At 41.3% G+C, this 13,467-nt stretch overlaps 1 protein-coding gene across 7 annotated transcripts in view; it reads left to right on the plus strand.

Moving 5' to 3' along the window:
• Nucleotides 1-13,467, plus strand: part of Pdcd4 (programmed cell death 4) — a 45,362-nt gene that overhangs the window by 21,666 nt on the left and 10,229 nt on the right. For all 7 annotated transcript variants that reach the window (NM_011050.4, XM_030250768.1, NM_001168491.1 and 4 more), the window contains exons 6-11: nt 5,719-5,940; nt 7,322-7,419; nt 8,121-8,235; nt 12,310-12,417; nt 12,639-12,749; nt 13,298-13,437. In NM_011050.4, the coding sequence (NP_035180.2) occupies nt 5,719-5,940; nt 7,322-7,419; nt 8,121-8,235; nt 12,310-12,417; nt 12,639-12,749; nt 13,298-13,437 (794 nt within the window). The remainder of the gene's footprint in view (nt 1-5,718; nt 5,941-7,321; nt 7,420-8,120; nt 8,236-12,309; nt 12,418-12,638; nt 12,750-13,297; nt 13,438-13,467) is intronic.

Raw genomic sequence — 13,467 nt, forward strand, 5'->3', positions numbered from 1 at the left:
TTCAGAGACATCTGCATCACTAAAGCCCACCCCAGCATGAGTGACAGGTCATAAAGCTGGGAACCTGGAGCCCACTGCCTAGCCTGAGGCAGCCCAGCAGGTTGGAGAGTGACCTTCCCAGCTGCCTCAGTGGGTTTAACCCTTATGTAGGCAGGTTGTCTGCTCCTTCCAGGCTGCTGCTCCCTGTGAATCCTTGCAGCTTGGCTCTGCTCACTCTGGCAGGAAGAGACTTAATGAGCCTGGTCAGTCTCAGGAACTTATCTCAAGCTTTACCTTCCTGCTTAAAGAGCTTCCCGGCAGGCTGGAATATTCCAGTCTTAGAGGAAACTCTTACACAGTGCTCTGTCCCTTACTCCCAAGCTTATATTCTTTCTGCCTTTCTGTAGTGATCCCTCAGCCTTAGAGGGGGGTTGACTATGGATGTCCATCTATGGCTAAGAAGTATGCCACCGTAACATGCCACATTAAGTCAGTTCTCAGGAGCTTGGCCAGTGCTTATAACAGCGACCTATAGGTGTAAACTCATGTTTAGAAGGCAACTTGACAGACATATTACATCCACTTAGAAAAACCATATAGGTTGCTTCCCCACTGGGACCTATGACCTCCTTAGCCACAGGTTTTTGTCCTAGTTTATCGTACCAGAGGTGAACTCCCTTTTGTAGTGAAGTTCTTGATTCTAGTTGGACCCATGACAGCTGAGCCACTAGTGCACAAACTGTTATATCCTGCCTTGCATGTTGGCATTTCAGTACACAGGGTCCATAGCCCAGCAGGAATGCTGGTGACGGTCCTGCACCTCGAGGCCAGCAAGCAGGGTTGGGATTGACATTACAGTCAGGACATGTTCTTGCAGTGTCTTCAGCAGCAGGGTCAGACCATCAAGTGCTGAAATAGAACCAACAGCAGTAGCAAAAGCTTTCATGATTTGTGGGGCCAACAACTCATAAGGAGAGAGCCCTCTTCTGCCACTGGGGGTTTGTAGTCAGTAAGCTTGTAGCTTCTGGGAGTGTCCTTTTCTGCCACTGTAGGGCACCGTTTGGATTTAAACTCTTTAGCTGATGGTTCAGTTACTGGGGAATGCTCAGCAGCTTCAGACATCACTGGTCCTAGGGCAGCCTGCATGGCATTTGTGCTGGGGCTTGTATATACCACATCTCACTGTTGTAAATTTGCTGCCGCCTTTATGGAGTTGGAGTCTGTGCTGCGCCAGAAAGCAGTTTGGCCAGGTGGACTTTAGTCCAGCCCTTTATTGGGCAAGCTGTTCTTTAGTCACTAGGGTAGTTATAGGTCCCACCTGTTGCAATACTAAATTATTAAATTCAAGTAAACAGTTGCTGTCCTTTGCCTCTGCTCCTTTTTGTAACCCAAACCTTATCGGGCCTTTGCTTAGGTTGCTTTTGCCGTACACCCAGTTGTAGCCTTACCAACATCTGGTAACTTCTGACAGGAGGGCACATTGGATTAGTGGGGGTATACAGCTGCTTACCTGTCCTACAGTGATCTTAGCCTGCTCCAAAGCCACTTTAGCCTGTCTGTGTCAATCCATCTAACCCCTTTCATTATCACTTTATACAAAGGATGGGCAGCTTGGGCAGGATTTGGTATGAAAATCTGCTGCTATTTTAAGAGCTCCCCGAGTGCCCCCAGCACCTTTACATTTACAGGCATAGTCTGTTGTAGGATTTTGACAGTAATGTTGTCAGGTATCATATTCGTCTTATCATACTAGACCATAATACTGCCAAAAATTTTACATCTGTGCCTGGCCCTTGCACATGTGGATTGATCTTCCATCTTTATTGAAGGGACCAGGATTGTCTCAGGATCCCCAAGACCAAGTTCTGTAGGTCGGGGAAAAAGAAACAAAGACAGGAGGGAGAGGGAGAGGGAGAGGGAAGAAGAGGAAGGGGGAAAGAGTGTTTGTCTGGGGTTGGGAAAAAGGACAGGGTCGGGACAGTGGAGACAGATGTGGCCCATAGCAGATGGCAGTTTACAAAGGTTAAGAAGGGAAACTCTGTGTTAGGGTGAGCCAAAAGGGGATTTTGGTTGCTGGACCTCAATACTTTGATAGCTAGACCTTGGTTGTCAGCCTGAGGAGGAAGAAGTGGCCAAAGGGGGCTAGACCTTGGTGGTTAGCTTTTGGAATGTAATCTACTTGTTTTTAATAAGACAGAGAGGCCGGGCAGTGGTGGTGCATGCCTTTAATCCCAGCACTTGGGAGACTGAGGCAGGCATATTTCTGAGTTCAAGGCCAGTCTGGTCTACAGAGTGAGTTCCAGGACAGCCAGGGATATACAGAGAAACCCTATCTCGAAAAACCAAAAAAAAAAAAACCAAAACCAAAACCAAAAAAAAAAAAAAAAAAACAAAACCCCAAAACAAAACAACAACACAACAACCCCCCCCCCCGGCAAAAAAAAAAAAAAAAAAAAAAAGACAAGAGAATAGGGGAGAAGAAGGGCAAGGCCTGCCAGAGCATGCTTTTCATGTTCAGACTGTCCTAGAGTCCCTTCTTTCACTCATTCCTTTAGACACACCTATAGGCCGTTTAGGTACATTTCTGGATGTTCACAAACACTCAGAAGTTAGCATTATGTCATTTATATAACACATTTTCTAGAGAATGGGCAGGACAAAGCAGCACCAAGCCATGACGGGGGTGGGGTGTGTGTGGGGGGGTCTACAAAGATAACCTTGGTGAAACATTTTCAAAGTCAGTTTAATCTCTTTTGAGCAAGCGTCGGGTGAGTGCAGAGGTTCACAACTAAGATGTTCTAAAGTGTGACGTAAACAAGGTCCAATACAGAAAGGCTCCATCCCTTTGTATCAGTTGCTTCCTCCACAGATCCAGGTTGGGTACCAAGCATGCGGATAGGAGGTGCTGACTTAATTAGCTCTCTGTAATCCTCAGTCATCCTCACTGAGCCATTATGTTTCCAATCCTGGAGCTCTTCACACAGTCTCCCTACATTTCTCCAAACTGGATAGACTCAATAGCCTGTCTCAGTCTGCTCAGACCTGCTCATAGCCAAAGGTGAATGAGGCTCTGCCCTCTCCTGCTGGACCTAATGGCTCCCTAGGTCAGAGTGGCCCGTGGTTGGCATGGTGGCTGTAGCTTCTCCAGTCACCATTCTGGGCTGTTGGGGGGAACTCCTGGCTGAGTAAACCATCTCCACTGCTAGTATAACCTTTTCCTGGAGAGAAATAAACCCTTCTTACTTTCAGGGGATAATTACCACTCCTGGGGCAGGCTTGATCATCTTCACCTGTACTGTTTCTCTTGGGTGTCTTCTGCACACTGCTCCTCAGGCTTTAGAGCCATCCAGTAGCCCCTTATCACACAGTTGGCTTTCCTTTTGTCAGTTTTTTCCTTGGCAACTCCAATGAGACCCAAATCCTGCCACATCTGTCTCTGAATAACCCAGACATCTTTTTCTCTGCTTTGTCTTTTTCTTTTTTTCTTACCTCCTCTACAGTGCTCTCTCACCTTACAGACATCTTGCTCTAAGTCATTGAGATCTGTCAAAGCCCCTCCTACTTTATAAAGCTCTTGCCCCTCCAAAGGGCTCAGCAAAGCCACTAAAGCTCCACACCAGACATGAGGGGTCCCTGCTGGATCAACCTTTCCTTTGACTCCTCTGTGAACACAGTTGTAACTGACCCAGTGAGTTGGGTTCAAACACAGCTCCTCTTACTCCTAGTTCCCTCAATAGCACCTGTCCCTCCTCTTTAGCCCTCCAATTCCTGATGTGTATGGGGACTTCAGACAGAGATGACTAAATGTTCCTTATGGCTTTTGTAAGCCAGCCCACCAGAGACTGATTTCCATCACACTGTCTCAGGCCATGTAGCCATTGCTTTAAGGAGAGATGGGAAGTTACATTACTCAGTTTTTCTGTCTCCACAGCTGTCTGACGAATCCCATCCACCCCTGTGTTTCACAGCCTCACAAGCCAGGCTGAAACAGGCTCTTTTGTTACTTGTTTAAACTTCCCTAATTTCAGCAATTCAAGTGCTGAGTGTTTCTTGACCACCCTAGTTTCTTGCATGGAACCAACCATATTCTGGATCACAGGTTTTCTTTTTAATTCCATTAAAGGTTAGTCCTCTACAGTATCCTCTTAATGCTTTTACCATAATCGTCCCCACTCTGACTCTTCCTATGGATTCCAAAGTCTCGGATCCCAGAAGGGCTTCCGGGCACAGATCTAACTTGCAATCTCTTTTCCTTCCACCCTCCAACCTTTAAGAAGTCACCTCATCTCATCCTCTTGGTTATCTAATTTGCCAAATTAGAGGCTAACACGGAGGATGCTGCCACATCTCTGTCTTGTTGCATTTGCTTATTTTTACACAAACAGGTTCTTGCTGGCAGCCATTTCAGCCTTGGTGCGTTTCTGACTCCACGTAAGAATGGCCAGGTAACCTCTGCGGCTGCTGCTTGCCTATGGTCCCCACCCTTGTGCGTGGATCTTAAAGACTTCAGCTTTTCCTCCAAACCAGTGGCTCTCAAGACTCCTATGCTATGATCTCTAATGAAGCTCTTCAAGTTGTGGTGATGCCCCAGCTATAAACTTGTTTCATTGCTATTGCTGTGAATCGTAATATAAATATCTGATATGCGGGATATATGACATATGACCGTGAAATGGATCACATCCCACAGGTTGACAACCAGTGCTAAGCTTTTAACTTTTCAGAGCATCTCCATATTCACATAGTGTACCCCATTTATCAAGCAGGCAGGCCACCCTCACCATAGACACAGATTGCCATCCTGGGATTTTCCCCACAGATGTTACTAATCCTGATGGCTCAGTCTTAGTTGCGTGTCTTATAACGAGAACCATGCAACTTGTAGCACACAAACATAGCCAAAAAGCACACCAACCAACCTCTGTATAAAGGGCAGGACAGCTGTGTTAGAGATCACTGACCTTGTCAGCCACAGGGTTGGGAAAGTAGGCATCTCCTAGTTGTATATCATGGTTTAAACATTGCAAGGAAACTTAAAAGTAGGCAGTGTTAACTAAGGAAGTTAGAGTTGGAACTCTGCCTCTAAGGTTATATACTACTGCAAGGATTGGATTCTTCTGAGCATTAAATGGAGTGGTAGAATGCCTGAGAGCCATGCAGCATGGTTAGTGGATGTTAGGTACTGTTGTGCTTTATCATTTGAAACATCAATCCCAGTCAAGCACTGATGATCCTACTTTATACTCACATGAAAGACTAAAGCAGACATTTATTTTAAGAAGAGACAAGGTCTTACTATGTGGCTCTGGCTGGTTTGGAACTCACTATGTAAGTAAGATCAGGTTGGCCTTTAACTCTGTCTTCTTGCCTCTGCCTCTCTGGTGCTGGGACTTAAGGCATGTGCTACTGATCCCAGTCCTCAAGAGAAAACATTTAAGTAGACTATATAAGCAGTGTGTAATATAAAATAAATCTCTCCACCAATGTTTGTCAATTATTTGTAGAAATAATCCTAATAGATTGTAAAGTTGCTAGTTGTAGTTGGACTGTTGGCAATGTTCTTCCTATCTTCAGTGTACTGATAACCAGGCAGGTAGAGCTTATATCACTGCTGTAAACCTAATGTGCCTGCTGGGATTCCTAAAGATGAGGTGGAAAGATAGAGGAGAAGCACGGCTGCAGCAAAAGTAAGGTGTGACTGAGCTAGAGAGAGGTGGTCATTTCCATTCTCTCACACAGGAGATGTTAAGAGACTTAAACCTTGGGGAGATGAAGAGTGGCGTGCCGGTGTTGGCAGTGTCCTTAGCCTTGGAGGGGAAGGCCAGCCACCGGGAGATGACATCCAAGCTGCTTTCTGACCTTTGCGGGACGGTGATGAGCACAAATGACGTGGAAAAGTCATTTGACAAGTTGCTGAAGGATCTCCCTGAGCTAGCCTTGGACACTCCTAGGGCACCGCAGGTTTGTGTCTTCCTTTTGCTCCTTTCCTTTGTCTCCTCTGTGTACACACTCCATGTACACACTCCGTGTACATACTCCTCGGCAATTACAACAGTTGCAAGGGAGTGGCCCACAGTTCTAACCATACAAAAGTAGCTCTGCATATTGTAGGTCTTTCTCCCCAACTTCGTTTTTATTTTCTGTACTTTGTATTAAACCAAGGGCCACCCACATGGTGGCAAGTGCTCTACCAGTGAGCTATGACCTACCTAGGTCTTGATGAAACTAAACAAAACCTCTTTTCTATCCAGCTCTGTATAGTTTTTAGGTCATATGTAATACATGTATTTTCTGTTCATAGATTTTTTTTTATTATATGAACATTATTTTACTAGCTACGAATTTTGAAGATATGTTGCTATATAACAGATAATGACTGACTTGAGTGGGATTTATTAAAACAGTTATGACTATTCCCTTTTGTAACTTTGAAAACATGTAATTGCTGTTAACATTTGCATAAAAATTGAATTTATAGAGAATTTCTAAATGTTGTTTCTGTGACAGGCAGTTTCTATGAGTCAAAATCGGATTTATTTCCCTTCCCTACTTATATACATATTTAAAAATGGTCGTCTGAGTTCATATTAATTACAGAATTTTTGATGAATAAAATCCAAAATGAAGAAAGGCCAGGAAAAACCCTCCACACAAACCTGTTAACATTTTCATAACTATTTTTTAATTTCTAGTTTGTTATTTATTAGTGTTATTTTACCTTTATTTAATTAGAAAGTAGAATTGTACTACAAACACTGTTTGCAGAGTTGACTTTCCCAGTGCCCCACAGTGCACTTTGCTTTGTATGCACTACTTAAGCATAATTTTACTGTTGGACACTGAAGTTGTTTTCAGATTGTCTAATAAAGTTTGCTATGATCAGATTTTGAAATGAACCTTTATTTGTGCATAACTTTCTCCACAACATATTCTATAGTTAGGTGAGAAGACGTTGTGGGTATTGAAGAGGAGAGGTTTTTCCTTGACTTCAGGTCACTTTAACAGACAACCATTGAGTGTGCAGAGTCCAGGGGATTAGGGAGTGAGTGAAGCAGAGGCGCCATCCCATCCTGATGGCATGGGCTTGAAAGTCAAGCTAATGGTTGAGGAGCGTGCATGGCGCAGGGCACACAGGCGCTTCTGCACACCCCAGCACTTGTGGGTCAGTGTAAGGGAGTGTGCACCGTGTACACACACACAGGTGCTTCTGCACGTCTCAGCATATGTTTTAGGTATTGAGTGTGTAATTAGACAGTTTTTATCATTTTTGCATTTCAAGATTGTATCCTAATAAAGATTTATTTTAGTTTTTTTATATAGTTCTCTTTTTTTCTTATTATAGTTGGTGGGCCAGTTTATTGCTAGAGCTGTTGGAGATGGAATCTTATGTAATACCTATATCGATAGTTACAAAGGAACTGTAGATTGTGTACAGGCTCGGTAAGTAAATTCATGTCTGCTACTTAGAATTTCAAAATGAGAAATCCTACAACATTCTGTAACATGACATGGACATGAATCAGACATTGTGAGTGTGTATTTTTCCTTACGGGTTCTTCATTGATAAAAGATGTTGCCGTGGTGCAGCAGGAAGACAGCAGTAATAAAAATGCAGAAGTTCTGAGTTAAACGATGCGGCTCCCTCTTTAAGTTTCCCTCTCAGGGCCTCAGTTTCCCTACTTGTAAAATGAAAGCATTGACTGTGAGTGTCCATGCTACCTTCTGGGTCGGACAGTTGTTTGGTTTAATGATTAGAAGCCAGACTTGCTGCTTGGCTTTTCTAACCTCCTGGAGGCTGACTTAGCCAGCCAGACCTCAGGCTTCCCCAGGTACAGGTACTCAACCCCAGGGGTCTTGGAGGAAGATAAAAGTTGTATATGAATTTATGTTCCTTCCTGGCTACATGACCATTAGTTTGCAATGTATTTTGACGAGAAGTGGTTGTGAAAGAATATGAGAATGTTCAATATTTTAAAAAATACCTAATTTTTATTTGAAGAATTATTTTCTAAAACTACATATTTTTTTGTTACATTAAAGTTGCCAATACATACACAGTTTTGTAAACTTTACTGCTAATGTGGTAAACATCAGGCATGTGCATGTATTATAATGACTTTTCTCTTTTCTGTCTTGGATAGAGCTGCTCTGGATAAGGCTACTGTGCTCCTGAGTATGTCCAAAGGCGGGAAGCGGAAAGACAGTGTGTGGGGATCTGGAGGCGGGCAACAGCCTGTCAATCACCTTGTTAAAGAGGTACTTACTGAGAGTGCTTACTGAGAGTGCTTACTGAGAGTGCTTATTACTGAGTGTGCTTACTGAGAGTGCTTACTGAGAGTGCTTACTGAGTGCTTACTGAGTGTGCTTACTGAGAGTGCTTACTGAGAGTACTTACTGAGTGTGCTTACTGAGTGCTTACTGAGAGTGCTTACTGAGTGCTTACTGAGTGTGCTTACTGAGAGTGCTTACTGAGAGTGCTTACTGAGTGTACTTACTGAGAGTGCTTACTGAGAGTGCTTACTGAGAGTTGTTTGCAAGAGAAAACAACAGAGCTACTACTAGATGGTATTTTTGTGGGTAGGAATTTAATGTGGTCATATGTTTGCAAGTAAAAATCTGAATAATTTATGAATTAGAAAAATTAGGTAATTGTTGCTGTTTATCTTGTTTTTGTGACTCAATGGTGTGACTGTTAGATCTCTCATGAATATAAGAAGTCTTGTCTGGAACGTATAAGAAATGAGTGATTATAAAAAGTCTGTGTGTGAACTCTAATGCCTGAAATCTTTTTTATAGTAGTATTTCGTCTTAAAATGCTGCTGAAGGGAGATTATTTGTAATTATTCAATAAACGTTATTTATATGAGCAGTTTGAGTAATCTGAAATTATAAGCTAGGAATTATGAACACTAGAGTAGACCAGAGTGGCAGAGCTTCATAAGTGTGGGTGCTCATGCTATTTGCTAGAAGAAAGTAAAGTGATTGAGTCACGTCATAAAAGTGCAAGGTTTGCTTCCTGTGGGTTCTCTCTGTTCTGTAACAATGGGAACTGTAGGGTCTAACTGCACATCTCGAGACTGCAGACAGCGCCGTGGGCTATGTGCTGGCTTAGTGCTTTCCTTCTCGTTGTGTGTGTGTGTGTGTGTGTGTGTGTGTGTGTGTGTGTGTGCTTGTCCAGAGGTCAACCTCAAGTCTTATTTCTTAGAAATGCCACTTTGGCCGGGTGGTGGTGGCGCACGCCTTTAATCCCAGCACTCGGGAGGCAGAGGCAGGCGGATTTCTGAGTTCGAGGCCATCCTGGTCTACAGAGTGAGTTCCAGGACAGCCAGAGCTACGCAGAGAAATCCTGTCTCGAAAAACCAAAAAAAAAAAAAAGAAATGTCACTTTGTTTTTTGAGACAGTCTTTCACTGAGACCTACCCTATGAGCTAGGGTGGCTAGACAGTGAGCCTCTAATTCCTGAGATTATAAGCAGACCAAACCCAGGTTTTTACCTGGGTTACAAAAATCAAACTAAGGTCATTAAGCTTGTATAACAAGCACTTAATTGACTGAGCTGTCTCCTCAGTCTCATTCATATGTGTGTGTGTGCACGCGTGCGCGCGTGTGCATGCGTTTGTGTGTGTGTGTGTGTGTGTGTGTGTGTGCTCGCGCGTGTCCGTGCGTTAAGCAGTTCAGATGGGTAAAGAAATTAACATTTTTGCTTTTACCTATGTTAGAATAGATAGGTTATGACTGATTTATGAAGTTGGAAACTTTAAAAAAATTCAAAATAAAAGATTTTATTTTTTAAAAGATTTAAAAAAAACAAAAAATTTGAAGAATTATAAGAAAAAAATATGAGTTTGTTAATATGCTAGGGATATTAGGCAAGGAAGTGCAATAAAGGACATCCTGACTGGAAAGGAAGATGCAGAGGTAGCTCTGTTCTCAGTCAAAGTGGCGCGTAGATTAGAGGATCCGGGTAAGTCTGAAAAAGAACTCCAAAACCCAAACCACACTATAGATCAGTACGTGAAAATCAGCTCTCCGTATTTTAGGACTCAATGAATAGACAGAAATGAAAATCGTAATAGCATAAAAATAGAGTATGATGAAAATAAAGGAAATTCAACGCATATACTAAAATGAGATGCCACATTTATGGAGTATTAGACAATATTATTAATATGGTAATACTCTCTGAAGGTGATATTTTGAGGAATTAAACTCTTAAGAGTATGTGAATTATCTTTCAATAAAAAGAGACTGGAAATAAAGCCAATAATCTATGACATTGTTGTGTATTCTCATTTCGATAGAAGCAAGGGTCAAGGGAAGTGTTCATGTGGGTTTGTATTTTATTATTTGGAAAAATGCACTGAATCTGACAGGTAATGTTAGTTTCACTTTTTAAAAAATAAGTGATTTTTAAAGATACGTGTATACGTATGTGTCCTGCCGGTTTGTGCAGCATGTCTGTTGAGGCCAGAAGTGGGGCGTGGATTCCTTGGAGCTAAAGTTAGGGGCAGTTGTGAGCCACTGTGTGGGTGCTGGGAACTGAACCCAGGTCCTCTACAAGAGCTGCAGGTTCTGTTAACCACTGAGCTGCCTCTTCAGCCCCATGTTTCACTTTTTCAGTGGCACAACAAATATCATTTAAATAACAAATATACTGTAGTTTTAGTAAAAAATACTTCAAATATTAAATATGTGTTATATTAAAAAGGCATACATTTGCACTAGCTGTCCTTTGTGTGTGCTTAGTGAGTGTGTATGTGTGGTATGTGGTTCCCCCAGCATGGGGTGTGTGTTTTTGTGCCTGTGTCTCCCCACCACTCTCCACCGTGTTGTGTTGACACAGGGACTCTCTCTGAACTAGAAGCTGGCTATGTATTTATTTATTTATTTATTTATTTATTTATTTATTGTCTTAACTTAGTAGCTTAGTGAGCTTTTGGGATCTACTTGTCTCTGTCAGCAGTGCTAGGGTTGTTTATCACAGCCGTGCCTGGCTGGCTTCATGTGAGAGGTGAGCTTTGAACTTGGGTCTTCTTGCTTGCAGTGCAGCTACTCTCATCACTGAGCCATTCCCTCAGCCTCAAATACAGACTTAAAAACAAACAGAAAACCAAAAGAAAACACATCTCTAATTAGAATATAGCTTAGTGGTAAAATTTTACTTTACCTTTTATGAAGATATTATAGAAGTTGAAGTAGAGGATATTTAGATAAAATAATTTTATTCATCCAGCCAAAATTCACTTATTGCCACTTGATACAAATACCCTTTTCTCAGAAAATATATAAGGAAGATTATTTATAGTTGAAGTTCTTTTGCTGAGAAAACATTGAGCATTTTTTCCTAGAGCCATAAATGAGCATGCAAGCTTTAGTCGGAGGTGAAGAATTGTGTCTCTTGTTCAATTGCTGAGTGTTTTTATTTTTTTCAAATTATTGTTTTCATGTGTTTGGGTGGGTGTTTTGCCTGCATCTAAGTTTGTGTGCTACATGTGTGCAGTGCTCGCAGAGTCCTGAAGAGGGCACCAGATCTTATAGATAGTAGTCAGCCACCATGTGGTCTGGGACCTGAGCCTTGGTCCTTCAGTGTACTTTTAAGCACTGAACCATCTCTTCTTTCCCACTGAACATCTCTAGATTCTGAGTTACAAAGCCTCAGTTTTAGAGGGAAGAGAACTGTAAAGATTCTTGCCCTTGTAGTAACACTCCATTATCTCTTATTTTTGGGCTTCCATTGCATTAAGAACATCTTGATGTTTTGTGGCTTTCTAAAAGTGATGAGACTTTAAGTTAGTGCCCTCTAGTGGCATTAAAAAATTGTCCGCTCTTCTTAAAGATTTAATCATGTGTATGTGTGTAGGTATGTGTATATGAGTTAAGGTGCCCCTGGAGGACCGAACTGCAAGATCCCACGAGCTGGAGTTACAGGTGGTTGTGAGCCATGGAAAATGGGTGCTGGGAGCTGACCTCAGGTTCTCTGCTGAGCAGTGCATGCTCTTAACTGCTGAGCCAACTCTCCAGCCTCTATGTCCCTTGTTTTTGATAGGCTACATTGGAGTCTTAAGAGTCACAAGCAAGGTCATTCATATTATAAAACCTACTTGGAGATACTAGAGATTCCTTGGAAAACCAAGTGCTGTTGTTTATTACTTCATACCTGAACCGTTTGAAGCCCGGGTGTTTAATTTGAATTGTGAGAGAGTTCTTTTATGCCACCACTCTGCCAAATCCCTATGCTCAATATTGGTGTGAATGTTAATATATCATTTAGAAAAGTACACATCTTTTAAAAATGAGGAATTCTAACATTTCAACTTTTAAATCTAATAGATTGATATGCTGCTTAAAGAGTATTTACTCTCTGGAGATATATCTGAAGCTGAACACTGCCTTAAGGAACTGGAAGTACCTCATTTTCACCACGAGCTTGTATATGAAGTAAGGTTACTGTCTCACACCAAAGAGGATTTTCAAGTCCTCCTTTTACACCACAGTAATTGGTGTTTCTTTAATAATGTAAAGTTTTCCCCTTAAAAATATTAATTTATAAGTTTATATAATTGCTACATGTTAGAGGAGGGATTGGATACATTTTTAGGATCAGTTTCTCATAAGTTGATTACCAAAAATTTATTTACTCTTTTCTGTTCAAATTTTAGGCCATTGTAATGGTTTTAGAGTCAACTGGAGAAAGTGCATTCAAGATGATCTTAGATTTATTAAAATCCTTGTGGAAGTCTTCTACTATTACCATAGACCAAATGAAAAGAGTATGTATGACATTATTTTAAATACGTTTATAAAAGGTCTATGCCTCCTTTAGCTATATAAGAGTTGAGTAAGAGTTATTAATTATTAATGAAACTTTTCTTTTAGGGAATGTAATGTATAGTATTATGCCTACAGAGTTTTTTTTTTTCTTTAGCTCTTTATATTTTTGGAAAATAACAGTTTGGGTTTTTTTTTTTCCTTTTTAAAGAATGATTGTTCAGTTTGTGTGATGCAGTTTTTTTTTTATCTAGATGAAGCATTTAAATTGCATTTTTTTCTATTTAAAATTGTGGTTTTTGAAATGTTGGTGAAATTATCTTATATTTTTATACAAGATAGTTAAGTGTAGATGGGGAAGTCAGTAGTCAGGTAGCCTGACTTTTGCCTGGAGCTCTTTTGAGAATTTTTAAGTATACGTTATTTTCAAGGTTCAAATATGACTTGTTTTGCCAGGTTGCACTGTGACAATTTATGGTATATTGGTGGGTTGTTTCATGGCATACACTGTTACACAGGCTAACAAGTTATCTATGTAATGTTGTTCTAGGGCTATGAGAGAATTTACAATGAAATCCCAGACATTAATCTGGATGTCCCACACTCATACTCTGTTCTTGAGAGATTTGTGGAGGAATGTTTTCAGGCTGGAATAATTTCCAAACAACTCCGTGATCTTTGTCCATCAAGGTACTTTATTTAAATCATACTTTCTCATTG

This window comes from Mus musculus, chromosome 19 (assembly GCF_000001635.26).
Source record: "Mus musculus strain C57BL/6J chromosome 19, GRCm38.p6 C57BL/6J".
Classification (NCBI taxonomy): domain Eukaryota; kingdom Metazoa; phylum Chordata; class Mammalia; order Rodentia; family Muridae; genus Mus; species Mus musculus.